The sequence below is a fragment of the Eutrigla gurnardus genome, assembly GCF_963514095.1.
Source record: "Eutrigla gurnardus genome assembly, chromosome: 24".
NCBI lineage: Eukaryota > Metazoa > Chordata > Actinopteri > Perciformes > Triglidae > Eutrigla > Eutrigla gurnardus.
In genome coordinates this window covers 4,917,449-4,937,803 of record NC_139935.1, presented here as the reverse complement: position 1 = coordinate 4,937,803, position 20,355 = coordinate 4,917,449, and the positions used below count along the sequence as shown (strand labels likewise).

Below are 20,355 nucleotides of genomic sequence, written 5' to 3'. Positions count from 1 at the left end.
TGTCTCAATTACAGAGGGCTCTGCAGGTATAAAAGAGGAACGAGGGCGCACACACACACACACACACACAGACACACACAACCAAACACACACATAGGACTTACCTTACTTGACACGGCGGAGCACAGCTGGTCCAAGGATGGGCAGGGTGAGTAGGCGACAGCTGACCACGATTCCTGCTTCGAGCCTCAGTTTGATGCCTCTCAAATGCATCCAACGGCCCAAACAAATCCACAGCCAGCAGTCTTTGGTCATTTAATAACATTCCTGTGTTGATGTCTAAACAGTTATGGAATATCAAATCATGCAGAAATTGAAAAAAGTCTTTACATCTCCCAACCCAGATCATCTTCTTCGAGGACAAGAGCTACCAGGGTCGCCGGTACGAGTGCGACAGCGACTGCACCGACTTCCACGCCTACCTGAGTCGCTGTAACTCGGCCCGAGTGGAGAGCGGGACCTGGGTGGTCTACGAGAGGCCCAACTATGCGGGCTACCAGTACATCCTGCCCAGAGGGGAGTACCCCGACTACCACAGCTGGCTCGGCCTCAACGACAGAGTCTGCTCCTGCAAGATGATTCACTTTGTAAGAATCGTTTCTTTTTAGTAGGAAAACACTAAAAGAACATTACTGTATCATGTCATACATCGCTCATTTTCATGAAAGCGTTAAAAACCTACCCTGACATTGCACTTCTCCATTGTGACATCACCTCTGCATTTCTCTTGTTTCTTCACCCTCTTCATCATCACACCTCTGTTTCCTCTTCTCTCCTCCAGGCCAGTGGAGATCCTCACAAGATCCAGCTCTATGTTAAGGGGGATTTTGCAGGTCGGGTGTTTGAAGCGACCGAGGACTGTCCCTCCGTGCTGGAGAACTTCCACTGGAGGGAGGTGCACTCCTGCAGGGTCCTGGGAGGCTTCTGGGTCTTCTATGAGCACCCTTACTACAAGGGCCGCCAGTACCTGCTGGAGAAAGGCGAGTACCGCAAGCCGGTGGACTGGGGCGCCGTCTGCCCCACCGTCCAGTCCTTTAGGAGGCTGACCGAGTAGCAACTCTCCGTTGTCTCCTCTCTTAGAATGGCTACAATAAAACTGTGTGACCGATGAATTAAACCGACTGTGTCATCGCTGTGTCTGAGTGTGAACGCTACGGGGCAAATATATCGTACATAAGGGACACCGAGCTTGAGTTTAGTCTGGAGTTTTTGCTTTTAAGTTCCTTTAATAGAAAATAAAATCTACCTAAAACTGTAAAATAATACATCCAAATAACACATCTCGCCTTGGGAATGGGTCCGCAGTCATACAAGTACGTAGAATTTATAGTTAAGGAGCTAAAAGTTGTAAACTCATTGGTTTTCCTATATTTGTAACCGATCAGGCTGAACTGAATACACAGTTTATGTATAAAATTAAGTTTTATTATCCTGTCAAACAAATCCAAATCAAACTGTAAAACAAACTATTTTATTAACAGATCTTCATACAGCTGGTGCTCATTATTGAAGTTTCTAGAAGTTTAAAATCGATATATTTACATTTTAACTCACATGCCAAACTTTGGACGAATGTTTGTCATGCAGTAAGTGCGGCATGCTGGCTGGTCCCGTGGGTCCGGATCGTCCCGGGTCACACCGAGGGCTGTCCTTCATTGATGAAGCTGAGCTGGGCTGGGTGCTCCCCCCACGCCTCCGCCTGCAGGTTCAGGAGGGGGTCTCGGACCATGCTGGAGGGCTGGAGAAGGGGCTGGAGAAGGGGCTGGGGAAGGGAGTGGGGATAAGACGGGGATATGAACTGGCACTCGGGACGGGATTGAGGGGGCTCACAGTCAGGTCCTGATATGTCAACCAACAGGGGAGTGATGGATGACGGGTGGCTTGATGGAGAATGAGAGGGGATGAAGGAGGTGTATGGATGTGGCACGACTGTGTGCTCATGGGGAGAGCTGTTGAGTGACGGGGGAGCGGAGCGATGAGAGACTGGGGGGGCGGGGCTGGTCTGAAGAGGACCAGGAGGGTAATGGGGGCTGATGGTACGGGAGGGAGGACCCTGATCAAACTCTCCTTGGAACGCCTTCTTCACGATCGGCGGAGGAGAGGACGGTTCGGGGACCAGGATGGACGGAGGGTCATCCGAACAGTGCGGGGGCGCATGCCGGGTAAGGAGGAGCGGGGCCGGGGAGCAGCTGTACGATGACACGCTGGGAGGCGGAGTCACAGCGCTGGGCGTCAGCAGCATGGAGGGGTTATGGAAGAGGGGTTTGAGAAGACTCGTCAAATCCTGCAGCTCCTGACTGACGGCGGTCACCTGGCGGGAGAGGACGTTCATCTGGAGACGGGAGTCAGAGCGGGAGTCAGAGCGGGAGTCAGAGCGGGAGTCAGCCACGCTGGTTAGGGTTAGGGTTAGGGTGACGAGCCTTACCTCGTGTTTTAGCTTAGCAATCGTCTGCATGGTGTCGGCCTCATCATCGGCCCCTGTGGACAGACAAGAGAAACACACGCATGCACTTCAACAGCTGATTCATAACTTGATAGATGAGCGATTCAGTCCGAAATGCATCTGTGCAGCTCTGCAGCTTGTGTTAACCTGAGGCAGCCGAGTCGGGGCTGGGTAGGAATCTCTGAGTTGCACTGGGAGAAAAATCGAACTTCTGGGTTGAACCACTTTGGTTTTCTGTCTCGATCTCATCCACAAACCTGTGGAGGGACAGGAAGAGGGAGTGGATGATGCACTCTGGCCTTTATCCATTATTCATAAACACAAACGGGACGTGGTTTAATCACCAAAGCAACAAATAGAGAACTCATTCATTCACTGAATCTGAGAGCAGTTTATCATGTGACGCCTCTTCTTCAAAGCTCATAATAACTTAAACCATACAAAGAGTAAATGTAGAGATTTTTTTATCAGGGGCATTTAGGAGATAATGTCTTTTTGGAGATCCGACACAGTGACACACTTATGCTGGTGTGTGAACTCACATAGCTGTACTCAAGCATCTGCTGCCACCTCTCCGGGGACTCTGTTCAAATTAGCCTGCTTATGATTATGAACAAGTCACTGATTCAAACAGGTCAATGGGGGGTTCCTCACCGAGGGCTGAGGTCCGGCTGCAGGCAGCTGAATCTCACCACGGGGATCTGCAGGCTGGTGGGCCGCGGGTGACTGCCCGCCGCCCGGAAGGTTCTCGACGGCAGCAGCGGCGAGCGGAGAGGGGAGCGCAGTGGGGAGCGCAGGCCTCGGCCCAGCCGGCCCGGGGGGGGCATCTTGGAGTGGGGGGAGCGCTCGCCCTCGGACCCCGATCCCTCCTCGTCCTCCTTGATGGATGGAAGCTTCTTCATGATCCCTCCATTGCTCTCGCAGTCGGCCTGCGGAGAGAAAAAAGGGATCAGGACAAAATGTGGTCATTTGTTTGGAAGATGGAGAGCAGCTGTGAGTACCGCCTGCACTAACCCTTACTGAGAATTAATAGGTCTTCAGAAAGTCACTATGTGACCAGATGGGGGTGCTGCTGAGCCACTGAAAGCATCACTGAGTAAACAGTCGCCATTCACAGCACTGATATCCATTCAGCTTATGAGCGCTCTCATTCAAACACCACACAAGCAACAACACCATTCACGCCCAGAGACATTCAGCTCTCCTGGAGGTTTCAGGTGAAGCAAACGACCATTGTGGATGTTTATGTAGGACTCCTAAAGCGATTGTCCGTAGAAGTCAAACCGCTGCAGTCAGCAGGTTGTGACTGGTGGAAGGTTAATGACGTTTTCCCTGCATCTTCTCTGCACCGCAGTTTAAAGCTGATTAAAACACTGGCAAACAAATCTCATTTTCTCTGTCCTCCTCTTCTCCTCCCGTCACCCCCCCCACCACCACCACCACCCTCTCCCCCCACGTTTGTTGTCTTTAGCTCACGTGGCCGGCTGGTATTTTTAGACCACGGAGGTTTAATTTTAGCAGAGGTTTGCCTGAAGGGAACGAAGTGGAGAAGCGAATGTTTGGGATTTTAGTGTGTGTGTGACCAGCACGTGCATCCCTTCATATGCAGCATGCCGCTACAAGGGCGTCAGCCAATGATGTGTGTGTGTTCGGGGGTGTAAAGAAAAGAGTGTGCATGTTGCATGAGAGACATGTTGAAATATGGTCATGTGTGCATATGAGATGTAGAAAAAAAAGCAGCATGCATGATGTAACGTGAGTGTGTGTGCCTACCCATCATTCGGCATCAGCAAGGACAAATATGCTGTGTGTGTGTGTGTGTCTGCATGTGTGAATGTCTGCAAGCGTGTGCCAGCACGTGTTTGCAAATGTGGGCGAGGCTCTTCCTCTTCCTTCCCCCTGCAGCTTCCTTTCATCCTGATGTTTCCTCGTCTCGTCTCCATCTGGTTGTTGTTCTATATTTATCCAGTCAGGGATGACCTGCCCCTCCCCCACCCTTCTCAAAGTGCTATTTTTAGTCCCACGCTGCACTCGGAGGAGGATGCGCTACTACTGTCTCTGTACCTGCATATACATATGTATATGTGTGTGTGTGTAAGCTGCTGACAAGAAGGGTTCGTACATATATGTACATATCCTCAAGCCAGGAAGTAATTTATTCTTTATTCTAATTCTATATTTTCCATGCTGCGATACGGTCGCATACCCCTGATATTTCTCCTGGACCGCCGCTCTAATTAGCAAGCTTACTCACAGCGAATATGTGACTTTGTTATTTCCAGTATATGCTGGTCATTCATGTGTGCGCTACAGCTGAGATCAATCTGTAATTCCCTGGCATCTGAATCGCCCATGTTCGGCTCGTGCCTTTATCTGTTGGCAGCATCTCAAGCAGAAGCGGTGGCTCCTTCCTCACTCCCGGTCCAGATGGCAAATCCTCCTTCAAGTGCAAAGCCATCACTCCAGCATCGCATAAAAAATGGGCGGAGGAGGCCACTCCACAGCTCAAGAGTCTTCTTGTGGATCTTACCCAAAATGTCTTTTGTCAGGCATTTAGAACATGACATGATTCTATGCTTAATATTAGTAAATATAATGATAAAAACAGATTGGCAAATAAAAAAACAGTAGCATCTGATCAAAATGCCTCAGAGCATGTTCAACTGGGACTACATATCCCATCTGGCCATCTGGGAACATCTTCAACTCCCCCTGGAGTAGCTGGAGGAGGAATATCTGGGATGCTTTGCTTAGCCTGCCACTTGTCTGGCGACCCAGATAAGTGGCAGGAAATGGATGGATGGACCACACAAAACTTACTTGCGTTTAAGCTTTGAAACTAAGATTTCTACTGCAGGGCTACTCACAATAAGAAAAAGCAAGTGTAAAGACGACAGCAGCGTTTAGAGAGATCAGAAAAGCATCGGGCGGTTCTCGTACCTCCGTGTTGTGTCCCTCCCGGAGGTTGTACGTCAGGTCATGTTGGATCTCGGTGATGAACTTCTGGGCGTAGTCCGGATAGAGACAGAGCACCTCGCGGAGGCCTTTCAGGCTGATGTACTGCAGGTCACAGTAGGTCAGCGCCTTCACACAGGCGTTGGTCTTGATCACTTCCTCCTGGGTCAGACAGTCGGAGCCAATCAGATCGCCCCGACCTGGGAAGCAGAAATACATGATACATTTAAAGTACAATTCGCTGATGATACATCTTTTACTAATAACAACCTCTAGAGCAGAGAGGTTGATTGTAGGGTTACAACATTTTAATATGTGTATTATTATTACAGCAGTAGTGGTAGATTACAACAGAAGATCTTTATTATTCTGTTTCTCTGCTTCCTCATTCCACCTGACTGCCTTCTCCACAGATGTAAATCCAAAGTGGAAACGCCAGAACAATTTGTATGTGTGTGTGAGTAAAAGACGCAGGCAGCAGGCGGGAGAGAAAAAATGAGAACGTCTGTTAGACAAATGTGTGTTTTTGTGTGCACATACGTGCATGTGCACACACAACAGGTCCGGCATGTTAATGAGTTTCTTCTTTAGACAGCAGTTACTTCATTATTTACACCAGTTATATCATTCATGTGAAGGAAAAACAGCGTTGCCAATTTGCTGCCACTGCTTTATACAGACCTGAACTGATTCCAGAGCTGTTTGTGAGTCTGTTTGTGTTTCTCTATTCTGTTTCATCCGTGTTATGCACAATGGAGGGAGTATCACGTTGTAGGACAAGGCATCCCGAGAGGTTTCTAGTTCACGCTGCAAACACCCGGCTCCCCCATTGGAGGGATGTCATATTCAGTTAACTTTGCATTGTTTGAATGCAGTTTTTTTGGTTTTGGTTATTACAGCAGATGGAAAACTTTTAATACTAACACTGTGGATAAATTAGATGGTAAAAACTATATAGATATTTCCCCCTGGAGTTGGTGGAGACCAAAACAGAGCTAAAAGTAGAGTAAATATTTGGACTTATATTCATCTGGAGGCCAGAAATATGACTCCAAATGTCTGCTGGCTGTATAAACTGTTTGCAAACACATTAGCCGTAACTTTCTGAGGTGATTATTTATCCAATGTTGTGCTTGAAGTTTGTTCCCCTAAGTGGCAAAATAAAAATAATTAATGCTGTTTATGGATTTCATGTTGGGATTTAGGCTGCTCCCAAAACTGTTCCTGGGTCACACTCCATCTTTCACTTGATGAGATGTGACTTGTGTGCTCACAGGGATAGATTAATATGGGGATAATTGCAGTTTCTACAATAAAGCGGCACGATTGCTACCCTTCATCATGTTGCTCTTCATTAAAAGTTGTCTGGCTGACTATTAAATACTGGATGTCTAATAACGTCCCCAGAAGTAAAAGCCCTTTCTTATTTAAATAAGCAGTTCATGGTCTTGTTCCAGCATGTTTTGAGAATTGTATGCAAAATCTGGAAATCTTGAGCAGTTTTTTTTTTAGGTGACAGTGAATCCCTCAACCAATCCATCACCTGATTCTCTGACGTCTCGTTCATCATCCTCGGGGGGAAGAAGATAATGTAATTTAATTCTACTGCCGGGATCGAGGAGGGCTTCTCTGGTTTGGAGTCCAAGACAGGGAGACTGCAAGGCCGACAGGAGGCCCGACCCCAAAACCCACACAGGCCTCTGATGGCCATACCTACTTATTTAACCTGGATGGAGTCAGCCCTTCCACAGTGTGGGTGTGGGTGCTGTCCATGGTGCTGAACCTCAATAGTGATATGCAGTGTGTGTGTGTGTGTATATATATATATAGCCTATATATACAAATAAATATGAGGACGGTAATATATGAATACATGCTTTGACATGTCAAGTCTTTACCCAGAATGGCGAGCACGGTGTTGTCCTTCAGTACTTCCATGGAGCCGGAGCAGACGAAGTAGATGGCCTGGAGGGCGTCGCCCTGGCGTATGAGGAACTCCCCAGGTGCGCAAAAGGAGGTCTTGATTATGAGGGAGAGGGAGCGCAGGCACCCCCTGCTGGCCGACTCAAAGAGCGGCAGCTGCAGCAGCTCATTGTTCAGATGCATGGCGATGTCGGCCCTCAGCTCATCTGGGAAGTCCTTCAGCAGCTGAGAAGGACACATTTCCCCTCCGCAGTGAAAACAAGACACACAAAACTACATGATCTCTATGACTGGAAACTACCGATGAATCCCGATCTCTCTCTCTCTCTCTTTCCTTTCTTTGGGTGTCATCATTTGAAGCTGAAGATAACAGGCTAAATAAAACCTTTCACTTTCCCCCCCAACTAATGTGTGCTTGACAGTTTATTTTTATGTCGTACATTTACTCAAATGTCATTCCTTACAGCAAATGCAACACTATACTATTCTATGCACTCTGTGTGAGAGTAGAGAGAGAGAGAGAGAGAGAGAGAGAGAGAGAGAGAGGGAGAGAGAGAGAGAAAGTTGTGGGTTATTACCTTAAAGTATTAGCGTCTGTTTCCCATCGTGTTATCTCTACAAAAAAGGATTATCTAGATTTAAAGCCACGGTAAAACACATCAAGAGTGAGTTTAGTGTCCATGAGATCGTTAATCCATGAAATTAAGATAGCTGCCCCCTGCGTGATAGAACCCCATACAAAACCAAAATCCTCCCAGTGACTTTGAGCCGTTTATTTAGTCTGCTCGGAGGACACGTCACCGGATTTGCACTTTCAATTTTAGAAGCCGGTTGATCCCATTGTATCTGACAAGGTCAACCCGAGCCACAGAGGTCATTTGCCCATCCCTGAAAGTTAAAGGAACAGTCGGACATTTTTTAGAAATATCTGTGCCATCTAGAGCAACTTCATGTGTTCGATTGGTGACGAGAGCCGGCCCCATGTATGTCACCAGGCTCCAGATCTGCCCAATAGCAAAATTCCACCAACAGAGAGTCGCTACGCATACTATATATGCAATACTCAGCACTTAAATATCAAGACTTGGAACTGAATCAATCAAGTCATTGTTGCTGCAGCGAGTCCCTCCTACCTCGCTGACGTCGATGCCGTTGTTGACAGACCAGGTTGTCTGGAAACATTCCATCATGCGTTGCTCGAGGGCCTTGGGCAGCCGGTGCACCCGGATGAAGTCCTTCAGGTCCTTGGTGCGGGTGTGGTAGAGGGAGCGGCGCGAGTACATCCTCTGGATGATGGCGGTCACGTTACCAAACACCACAGCATGCATCAATGCTACGGACAAAGAGGCGAAAGCACCAGAGAAGTGTAGTTCAGTTATGTAACTGTACCATTTCTTTAAAAAGGGTTTTGTTTTGGTTGAATTAAAACAGCATTTATGACTGGATATCTGGCAGGAATAAACTAATGTAGCCATTGTTTCCCATAGAAGTGAGCAATGGGTATAACTAAGGAGTTTTATTTTTAGCCACGTTAGCAATATGATGGCAAAGGGAATCCAACATTCAAATAATGACGCGTGACATTTGTGAACTTTGCAGGTGCCGTGTTTTCCCACCTCCGATCAGCATGGTGCAGATGGAGAAGATCTTCTCAGAGTCCGTGTTGGCTGAAACGTTACCGAAGCCAACGCTGGTCAGACTGCTCAGAGCGAAGTACAGCGACGTGACGTACGAGCTCCTGACAGACGGGCCGCCGCTCAGTGTCGTCCCGGAGCCGTTGGGCATCCTGGCTCTGGCCCTGCTGCCGTTCCATTGGCCGGAACCCAGCAAACCTGCCACACCGCTTAGCGGCTCCAACCCTGAGCCGTTCCACTGGCTGTAATTGGTCAGTCCTGCTGTTATGGCGCCTTGAGATGAATCAGAGACGCCCAACAGGGACGTCAGCGGTGCCAGGAAGTATGGCGTTCCCAAGCGTTTGCCCAGCTCATGGAGCCAGCCTGGTGGGGAGAGGGGAAGTCCAGAGGGCTCTGTCAGTTTAATGAGATCAATTACTCTATGTTTAATAGAAGACTTCATTAACAGAGGTAAGAAGGCTGGAAAGTCATTACTTCAGTGTTGTACACCAGCTTCTCTCATGTCAGCTTTTATTCATGCATGGTGCAAATTGTTTGTCTAGTTTCTAAATGTGCCTCCTTTTAGAGTCTGGATTGTTTTCCCTCTTCAAAAGCAGCACCCGTTGTAATGGATGTTAAGCAGGGCAAACAAGGCCAGCATGGTGGAGTAAGACAAAATGTTCCATTTTTACAGGACAGAACATTCTCATTTGAACATTGTTTTCTTAATGTGAACTTTCAGCTGAGGAACACAAACTTGTAACGTGAAATGGTAAATGGATCTCAGCTTTAAGTAGCTCTCAAGCCGAGCAGAAGAAAGCGCTTTTAAAAGCCCCTCATTCACTCATGCACATGCATTCATTAGCCAGGAATAATGGAGCGCTGCCCTGGTCATCGGAAGCAATTTAGGATTCAGTGTTGCGCTCAATTACCAACGCTACAATTAATGGACGACCCGCTCTACCGCCTGAGCCAAAGCTGCATGTACATGTTCATCTGTGCAACAGTGGAGGACTTTCCTGTATATTCTACCCCCAGGCTTTAGTCTGATTTAAACAGGAGAGGCAGCATCACCTCATGCACCGCACAGTATTGTTGTTGTTTGGTGCAGCTGAGACCAGTAGGAGGGGAGACAGATCACCATAATTAGAAGTGTTTTCTCAGTGAAAGGACACACAAGCGCCACACGCTGAGAGTGTACAAGCATCCTCAAACTCGCTTAAAATGATAGAGAGGATGTTTGTTTCGCCCTCCGCCTTTCCAACCATTAAAATCCTCCATGAATGTGCAACGAACCTATGTCCCAGGAGGCGGGGCTATTGCTCTCGATCTCGCTGCGTCCGATGAAGTACCAGACGCAGGCCATCCAGTGGCCCAGCAGGGCGAACGTGGACATGAGCAGGGTGAGGACCACGGCGCTGTACTGGGAGTAGCGGTCCAGCTTCTGCAGGAGGCGCAGCAGGCGGAGGAGGCGCACCGTCTTCAGCAGGTGAACCCCGAAGTTCTGGGAGAGAGAGGAGTCACGGGTTTGAGGGTATGAACGCTGTGTTTAATCTTAGCAGTTACCCATCTGGAGCCAATTAGAAATCAGCCGTGCACACTGAGAATTTTAATCAGACATCTCGACAGTGGGCCGTGTCACTAGGGGACCGGCTCCACCATCTCATTCATGTGCAGAAAAACAGTCAAAGGCTGCACCACGGAGCGCCTGAACCTTGCAGCTGAGATGGGATTTAAAATACTTCAGAATGCCAAAGCGAACTCGAGATAAACTTTAATTTACTGCTTTTACCTGAGAAGCCATTCAGAGGAAATCACCGCTATCATCGATTGGAGAAACCGCTCTGGTCGTGAAGGAAGAATTACCTCGTGGAACATCATCAATTTATCGGTTTCCTCCCTCACCTCTGGATTAACAACGGCTGCAATTTCCTGCTTCTTTCGGTTTCCCAATTAGTGGTCTGTTAATTGAAGCATCTCTGGTTTCCACACGCATTAATTAGGATTTAATTCTCTAGGTACCTGGATTCAGGGAATTTGATTCAATAGAAAATGCTAAGGTGTATAAAATGCCTGCTTTACTCGAGTACGACAACCTATCTATCGTACTGAGTCTGTTAAACAGCAAGCAGGCTCCGCACCCATCCAGCTGATCTGCCTCCTTCATCGTCAGCATAATCATTTATCAGCTTAATTACCAGTCACCTAATAACAAGTCACGGCAGCAAATACTCAGAGCAGGATGTCAAGTAGAGATGGAGCAAAAGGTTTAAGATGAGAACAATGTCTTGTGAGCTCTTAGTTTCCTTTGCAGAATAATAATCTAACATTTACAGGCTCTTTCATGGTCTCATTTTATTAATGTGTGAGCGCTGAACAGCAGGAGAGTGCTATTGATAAAAGGATGATGTCACCTTTGGCAGCGGCCATAGAGCCTCTGCCAATACATCATACACACACACGAATACACATCTAAAGACACACAATAGTAAGAGCCCAGTCAAACAACACTTGTATATACACATTTCTACAAATGTACTTGTACGACTTGTTAGATAATAAACCAAAACGGTAGAGCTGTATGTGAGGACAACGCATGTATGTGTGTGTGTGAGACCCACCACACTGATATTGAAGGCGTAGAGCAGGTCAAAGGGCAAGGCGGCGATGAGATCCACAAAGAGCCAGGATGTGACGTAGTGAATGCAGATGCAGCGGGCGTCGTACACCACCTGACCAGACGTGCTCACGAAGGTGGTGCGGAAGTTCAGCACGATATCTGGCACACAAACATCCCGATTAATGTGCCGTAAACAAACAATTGGTTGTAACTTCATGAGAGTGGTATCAATTTTCTCAACCCTCCTCCCCAAAGAGCAATCCTTTTTTTTAAAAGTTATGCTCCCTGTTCCCCAAATATCCTCCCAGCTCTCGGTTGAATAGTTGAAACTGTGAACTGTGTTGAGTCTCCAAACATACCCAACCTATGTCAAGCTAACCTACAGACCCGCGGGCCAACACTGCTCCAGGTTGTGAGCATATTTCCTTTAACAAGCCTTCCCCAGGCGGGATTAGTGGGCTCTGCTGTCAGATGGGAGACGGCAGGTTGGGGCTCAATTAGCATACAGCTCTGGTGCGTTGGAGGCGAAGCGGACCGTGGTGCAGCTAACTGGGCCAATTAGGAGAGAAAGAGTGGTGGTTTAAGCACTGCTTGATTGGATTATGCAAACCAGGAAGGAGCTGCCCTTAAACCCATATTAGAACAAAGTGGGAAAATATATGAATGAATTGGAGCCGAGAGGCGCGACTTAAAGGACAACTCTGGTGATATTCTTTCTTATTTTCGAAAAATTCTAAATTGATTCATCTAAGTATTACTTGTGTAGCTAAAGCTTGATATAGTTTATTCCTCTGATACCAATGAAAAAGACAAAGCAGCCTTACCGATGATGAAAAGTATCTCCACCAAGATATCGCTGACACTTGGAGGGTTACGTGCTGATGAGGCGTCCTCTCGTATCTCCACCGCGGTGAAGCAGACATTATAGGGGACGGTGACGGCGACATAGAAGGTGGCCAACAAGATCAGCCAGTCCCAGCCGGCCTTGAACGCACCGTAGTGGAGGAGGATGAAACGGGACCTCTGGACGTCCGCCACCTTGTACTCTGGGACCGGGTTAGCGTTGGCACCGAGAACGCTCTGGATCACGTGGAAACACACTCGCAAACATTATTGCTAAATAAATAATTTGATCCCTATAGCTTTAGAGTATCTCCACTAGCCTGCATGAATATTTGATTATCATTAGCAGCCCTGCGACTGATAGGAGCATCGTATAATTCAAGGATTCAGCTGAGGTTTAAATTCTACATCATCACGGGCAAATTTAAATAGATTTAGCTAACTTGGAAACACAAATATTCAAAAACGAGTTGCCTTCAAAGCATAATATATAGCAGCCATGCCATGTATGTGCAAAGTAATGACAAAAATCCAAATATGTCTCTCAAAAATGAGCTGATGCAAGTGGAGGAAACCTGTTAACTGTGGTACCTGATCAGCCAGCCCCACAATGAATTCAAATGAACTAATCAGAGGTTTTATGCTCATTTCTTCCCTCCTGGGGTTAAGACCATGCTGCTCAGGCACATTGGGTCTCGTCCCAATTGCTTGAATTTACAAATTTAAGTCTTATTGACTAAGAAAATGAATGCAAATCAAGTTGGTTTGCAAATTAATCCTGGACAAGCAAATTGCCCCCTTTCAGCAAATGCAAGTCAGTAAAATGAATCTGCTGATGCCGTATAATCCTTATTATCCATGAGGTCATTAGAATCAAAAGACTAATCCTCCAAAAAATACCACTATCTGTATTATGCTTTTAAAAAAAAATAGCTTAACGAGGAGCAGAAGGTATGTGGGAGAATGTGTCTCACATTGTTGATCTTCAGCTTGCTCTTGGATTTGTCCTGTTTCTGTAGGTGTCCAGAGAGCTGGTAGAGGACGGCCCGACTGCGGCGGCGCTCCACGTTGAAGCTTGGAGGGCGGCTGATCTGACGGATTTCCAGACCAGTTTCCTCATCTGAAAACACAGAGATACATGCAAAGGTGTGGCACACCGTAGTGTTTTGCTGGAGAAGTAGAATTGGTTATTTACTTCTGCTCCCAATCCCCCTCCATAATATCACTGTTTGTGCCTGCTGATAGATTTGTGCCCCGGTGGCAAAGCCTCTATTGGATCATTTCGTGTGGATTACAGTGGAATTGGAAAATGCCTCACTTTCCTTTTCAAGCTTTCTCTCACCAGTGTCAGATTCATTGCCATGGTCCAGGTCCTTATTTTCTGTGATGTCCTTATGCGACACCAGGAACAGAACCACCTCGCTCTTCTCGTTCTTTATGGGCACAATGTCCAGCAGACACCAGAACTTGGACCCTGTTCAAAGAAATGAGATTTGATATTCCAGCCTAAAAAGACATGACCTAAAGATAACTTTGACTGGCATCAAACATGATTAAACTTGACATTATCCTCCAGCCCCTCTTACCGCTCTTCTTGTACAGAATGATCTCAGTCTTGAACTCGCGACGTTCATCCAGAGCTTTCTGCATCTGCGAGGTGAGCTGGTCGCAGGTCTCGCCGCCGTACAGGAAGTGACACATGCAGCTCTTCTGCATCAGCTCGCCACGGGCGAAGCCGGTCAGCTCACAGAAGCCATCAGAGCAGTAGACGATGGGATAGAGGGACTGGACCTGAGCGTTGCCCAGGACGAAGTTGCTGTCTGGTTGGAGGAAACGTGGGAAGGTGACAGGGACAAGGAGACAGAATAGACATACAAGCATGATTAAAAAAAAAACATCAATAGCATCAAAGTGAGAATTTAAGATGCTTCATATTAATTATTTGCATTAATATCAAATCAAGCAGAAAAGAAAATGTTTTAAATATCAACTATTGTAATGCTAGTCTATAATCTGGCTTTAAAAAAGCATAATTTGTCACTTATTTTTGTCTCATCTTACAGTTTCAAGTTAATTTATTAAATTATACCCTCTTACCTCCCAGTTGATAACAAGCTAGCAGCCATGCTAGCAGCTCGTTAGCTGGCTTTACTTGTTAGCTAAATGCTAACGGCATGCTAACAAACTGATATTTTTGCCTTCATGTTCACCAGCTTAGTTTAGCGCGATAGCATGCTAACATTAGCAGCACACGGGTTCAGTTGAGGCCGAAAGGAATACAATTAATTACTTAATGTAACGCCACGAGTGTTTAATTCATGTTTTAAATTAATTATGTCCTGATGATGGCGCTGGATGAAAACGTTCAACTAGTGCTGATCGGAGTACTAACTGAAATAATACTACTTCCGGTGTAACGTGGTCCACTTTAATGTCCATCTCAAAAGTAGGACAACTGAACACTGTCAACAAACCTATGCAAAAACGTACAATAAGCAGTTTAAGTGTCATTTGCTCAGTAGATATGAGTTTATACTGTAACTGTATAAGAAAATAATGGCATCTATGTTCAATGTGAATACAGACCTGCCAGTTGCCTTTTGTTTCAACAACATCTTGTAAAAATGCGGCCTCAAATCTTAATGGGAAGTGTAACATAACATCATAATTATTATTCATCATGTTGCAGTTGTGAGCTGTGTCTTTCTGGGCGTCACGTTCACGCTACATGCTTTACTAAACCACGGGGTCGTCCCCTTACAATTTCACTAAGATGTCATTCTAATTCAAAGAAAACATAATTAAAATTTCACGCACGGCTATCTTTCTTTTCCGCAGCGTTCACTCCCGCTTTATGTTCGCGTCTGCACTCTGAAAAGGCTCTGGAGTAATTCTGCTCACTTTGAAGCGCTTTCTCCTCAGGGAGAATTTAACATGCTTCCTGCTTTTCAATGACATTCACTCCATCTTCTTTTCCTCATCTCCAGCTATTGTTCCTTTCAAATCCCCGACTTTCGCCCCGTTCCCCACCTCTCTCTCTGCTTCTGTGCCCATATCTCTACCATTATGGAGCGGCAAAGATAAACTTGACTCCATTTCTCTGTAGAGCTCAAAACTGGACAGATTTAGATTGTGAAAGTTATTTCTGCTTGTTCACAGCCTCAGGCAATAGTTCACCCTATGAGGGTTTAAATGTGGAACAACAAAGCAGTCACATCATGTTTATCAATGTGGGGAATTGGGATCTTGCCTATTCCAATCAATTTGACCTTCTCATGAGTGCTCAGGTATATCTTTGCAAATTAATTTATTGTCCGGTTAGGAGACGAGAGAAAGTAATCACATCACCAAGCTTCCTCGAGCTCCTATTTCCCTCCTTACATGAACTCATAATGTACCAAAAGGAGTTGTTCGGCATGCATGTAAGCATACTGCCCGAATATCATACAAGCAGCAGCTATGACGAATTGTTTGACGGCCGAGTTTTGGGGACAAATTTGAATAATTAATCGTGAAACTCAATTATGTATGATAGGTGACTCCCACAGCAAAGGTATCCATTCCAGCGAGACCATTAAAGTCCATACATAAATGAGTCTGGAAGACCGCAGCGACCACTTTGAAGAATGTGAGCAATATAGGACGAGAGAAGCAGGCGAGCAGATGATTGAGTGAGAGGGATCTCCTGAGTGAGAGCGACGACGGGGGAAGTGATTGCATGAAGATGAACCGGGGACAATCAAATTTAATAATTCAGGCATTCATAAAGCATGTCCAGTGTAAACGCTCCTGCATAAACCTCATGGAAGCACAAGACGCAAAAACTGCTGAGGCTCATGGGAAGTCGCACACTTCCTCAGAAGCAGCAATGAATCACAATAATACAAGACAAAGTGATACGCAGCAGTAAAGCTGGGGAGGAACTTTGGATTCATACACATGCAGATTGTAATGATGCCTGAGGCAAGTGGGATCCTATTGGTCAAGGTAAACCTCTGTGGGTGGAGCTTAACAGCCACAATTTGACGCACAAGCTCGCTAATATCTAAACATTTTTTTAAAATCATTCTGAAAAATAAATGCACACATATTCGCATTCTTGCTGAGAATTAGAAAACAATATAAAGCCACCATCGTGTGTGTACATGAAATATGAAAATGGTTAGCTTAGCTTAGCACAGAGGCGAGAAACCACTATCTTCTTGAAGGTGAAGGTCAACGTGTCAGGATAAATCATTTTGTTAAGCTGCGACCGTGAGACTGACGGCCCGCCGCGGGACTCTAGCTGCAACAAGTGTGAGGTGGCGTTGCTCATATGTAGCCGGATTGGATTTGTTGTTGTGGCAACGGTATCGGCAACGTGGACGGTGAGGCAGCGGGCGACCTGGATCCACGATCCCACGAACACGAGAATCAGGCAGCCGGCGACTTTGAAGGGTGTGACAGAATATAATAGGATTTCATGAGTCACTTCTCTCAGTAAAAAGAAAAATAGGCTTGCACTTTTTGAGATGATTAACTGGTAGAATGGAGGAATATATAAATATTTAAGAGCAGATTTTGCATAAAAACAATGGTGTGTTCACATTCCAAAAGCATTTCTGCAGGAGTCGTGTCTTGGTGCTTGTGGGATGTTATCTGCTCCTGTGTTGAAGGTTGCTGTGTTCAGCATATTTAGGGGTCAGCCTAGTCCCACCTACGTGTACACTCCCCCCCCTTAAAGACGTGATCTGGATTCAGAGAAGCCATTCCCGCGCTCCATCATCCCCCCCCCCCACTACTCTGGTTTCTCGCCTCGTGCTCATTGTCCTTTGCTCTACTCATTTTCTGCACGTTCCCCCGGGCGCCGCCACATCCACGCCGCCATCCAGGTGTAATAATAACCTGCCAGAACACGAAACCACTCAGCCCCTGAGCAACCGAGGGAAACCCCGCTCACACTGACAGCCACAACACATCCACCAGCCTGCACAGTGGAGAATGCACGTCTGTTTATGGCACTTTGAAACGATGCTTGCATTCATTCCCTGTGAGATGCAAAGTTCAGATCTCAAACATTCCCCCGGTGTGTGGTGTTCCAGCATGCTAACAAGCTAAAATAACTCCATTATATATTTATAATTATATATTTATTCAATGCTCGTCTGTGATCCGTTTATAATATCACACAAAGGAGTCTGTGGTTTAGAAAAGCATTTCAAAGTAAGAGTCCGCTTGCCAAAGGAAATAAATCTGGCTAACAATAAGGAGATGAGCTGTGACGGCTGGATGCAGGATTATTCGTAGCACCAGCTCTCTGATGTTTTTCCTAAACCTGAACCGAAAACACATTTTCACTCTGCATCAGCTTCAAAACTTAACAGCCCACAGCTTTGTGCCAGACGTCCCCTGAGAAAAACGCAAAAATCTGTCACTCCTCCGTCTCACTTTTACTTTGGGGTTATTTCTCGATAGAGCGTGGAGATCAAAATCTGCTTTTAGATCTGACTATATTTGGATTAGAAGAAGCTCCAACTGACTGAAAATCAGCTGCGTTATTGATTACTACCTCATTGACCAAGGAAATGGTTGGTCATCTTGTTATTATGAATGCTGCATTGAGATATCTCTGGGTTAAAAACAGAAGAAGGGCTCTCACTGAAGCTTTCTACTTGAATACCAGGGAAAAAAAACCTGCAGAGATTTCCCCGGAGTCTCCCCAGTTATCATGCTGCATTAATGTTGTATGACAACGATGGAAGAGCCCAGCATCAAACCTGGAAACACTATTCCACTCAGCTGCTTTTTCAGCACTCGAGAACTCACCATCAGTCACAACGGGCATGCTCGCTGTTCGGCTATCAAGCGTGCAGGAATAAAAACAAAGGTTTGGTTACAGTGAGACTCAAAGTGAGCATGAGGGGCCCCAAGTCCTAAATCCTGGGTAATCCACATGAACTGCATAAGACCAGACTCTGTATGAGACATACAGGTATGGGTGATCTTCATGTATTTCTAAAATATGGTTACTATTACTTTGAGTCCTGCGTTTAAAGGGTTTTCCTGAAGCTGAAAGATGTAATCGGATCCTGTTCGACTCTCAGCTGATCGCTGTTGACAGCAAATAAAAGATTCTAATTGAATTAATGCAATCTGATGGAAAGTTGCCTCCAGGGGACATCAAATAACCTCCACATTCTCCCGCAGCGGCATTCTCAACACGCAGCAGGAATCCTTCTGTAATCTTCACAAAGGGACTCAGAAGATAGACAGACCCCGGCTCTGGTTTGCACCTTCGGGAGCCCGTTATGCAACAGTGTTAAGCTCTAATAACCGCGGTGTGTGATTTCCATCTCCCTCTGAACATCAGGGATGTTTGGTTCAAGTCGCACCTTTACTTTGTGAGCAGATCTTTGTTGTCTTATAGCTGATGTAACGGTGTGAAACATTCACCGGGAGGCAGTTTGAAATAGGAAAGACTGTCAATAAAGGCTGGATCCTTCAAGGCTCTGCTGTTTAAACTGGCTTATTTCATGAAATCCAGGAACTTCATGACTAAGTTTGTGCTTATATTAAATGCATTTAATCACATTACCTCACAGCACACACACACACACACACACACACACACACACACACACACACACACACACACACACAACACTGCACAACATGTGGGAGGAGCTGGGTTAATATGGGCCCTGCAGCTAGTTTGGGCCCCTCTAAGGGATTAATCCTGTAACTGGCCAGTGAAGCATGCAGCTGTAGCATTTCAAATCCACGTTGAACTGAATTTCAACTTTTTGTGTGCATGTATTTATTTGAGCATATTGTAGTTTTGCACATATACATTATAAGTCATCATTCAAATACCTTTAATTGGACTATAGCAGCACAACATGTAATCACATGATGCCAGTTTTGCCTTCACACCGTCTGTATCTGTGCGTCCTCTGCAGGACCAGCATGTTTAATTCATCTTTAACCGGCTGCTATACATTCTGCATGAGTCTGCGTTCATTCATCTTAATCCGTTCACATCTGCACGCTACAACCTCCGTTAAGCACTTCGCAGATCTTTGCAAGACTTTGCATTTGCAGAGTTGTGACAGCGAGGGAACATTTCAGATCGCATCCATCGCGCACGGCGCAGTCATGAAATCATGTACTCACGGGTCCCGTCGAAGCGAGTGGCGATGGTATCCAGGAAGGTGTTCTGTGGCGCGATCAGACCCCGCATCACCGGCATCCGAGAGCGGGTCGAGCCGCGTCTCTCCCGCCGCTCGGAGCCTTGGCTCTCGCCGGGGGTGGCCACGAAGCCCGGCAGGAACCTGGACGTGGTCCCCGGCGCTCCTCCCAACCCCTGGAGGAGGGCGCCGAGCCGAGACACCCGGGACTCCACGGTCCAAAGCTGACCACCGACCACCGAGGAGGTGATCCCGGCTACGAGGAGAAGAGAGGAGCCGCCGGAGGCTGGAGGGGAGAGGACGGAGGGATGGATGGAGGGATGGAGGGACCACGGTGAGGATGGTCACATTTACGCACGGGTGTACTGCAATGCAAACCCCCTCTCCTCCTCCCTTTCACTCCCCCCTCTCCCCTCTCCCCCCTCCTCTTATCCGTTGATGTTTTGATGAATGCATATTTCATATGAAAATGATATCCTCCTATTTTGACCATTTCACTGTCTTCTCCACACTTTATGGATGAATGGACAGCCTTCAATAAAGATGACGCACTCATGCAATTTCTCCTGTTTGCATTTTGCCTGTTTACGTCTATTCCACAGCTACTTGTATACAATCCCTGAACATCCATCTCCCCCTAACTTATGAATAGAAAACTCTAAACCAGCTGCAGCAGCAGCTGTACACTAGGTTTTCATATGAATGATTGCTGCTGGAGATGCTGAGCCCATAATTAAATATATCTCCTCTCATCTCAAAGCGTCCTGCTTGCTGCAGGTAATCTGTTTTGCA

At 46.4% G+C, this 20,355-nt stretch overlaps 2 protein-coding genes across 3 annotated transcripts; one reads left to right on the top strand and one right to left on the bottom strand.

Moving 5' to 3' along the window:
* The first annotated feature begins 53 nt into the window (after positions 1–53).
* LOC311009861 (gamma-crystallin S-like) lies at positions 54–1,101 on the top strand. The gene is made up of 3 exons (XM_084004288.1): positions 54–148; positions 345–587; positions 782–1,101. Exons 1-3 carry the CDS (start codon positions 140–142, stop codon positions 1,052–1,054), a joined length of 525 nt encoding a protein of 174 aa, XP_083860414.1. The 5' UTR covers positions 54–139; the 3' UTR covers positions 1,055–1,101.
* A 374-nt stretch (positions 1,102–1,475) lies between these two features.
* On the bottom strand, positions 1,476–19,854 carry LOC311009853 (voltage-gated delayed rectifier potassium channel KCNH8-like). 2 transcript variants are annotated; one of them, XM_084004280.1, is made up of 15 exons: positions 19,550–19,854; positions 13,984–14,217; positions 13,740–13,871; positions 13,372–13,517; positions 12,379–12,634; positions 11,556–11,713; positions 10,231–10,438; positions 8,938–9,318; positions 8,455–8,654; positions 7,297–7,546; positions 5,384–5,598; positions 3,098–3,372; positions 2,591–2,700; positions 2,426–2,478; positions 1,476–2,332 (listed from the first exon to the last, which is right to left on the bottom strand). In XM_084004280.1, exons 1-15 carry the CDS (start codon positions 19,623–19,625, stop codon positions 1,634–1,636), a joined length of 3,393 nt encoding a protein of 1,130 aa, XP_083860406.1. In that variant the 5' UTR covers positions 19,626–19,854; the 3' UTR covers positions 1,476–1,633. The 2 variants fall into 2 exon arrangements, with proteins under 2 accessions (XP_083860406.1, XP_083860405.1); XM_084004279.1 differs by lacking the exon at positions 19,550–19,854 and adding an exon at positions 14,495–14,735 and having other exon boundaries at positions 1,477–2,332.
* Between the last annotated feature and the right edge of the window lie 501 nt (positions 19,855–20,355).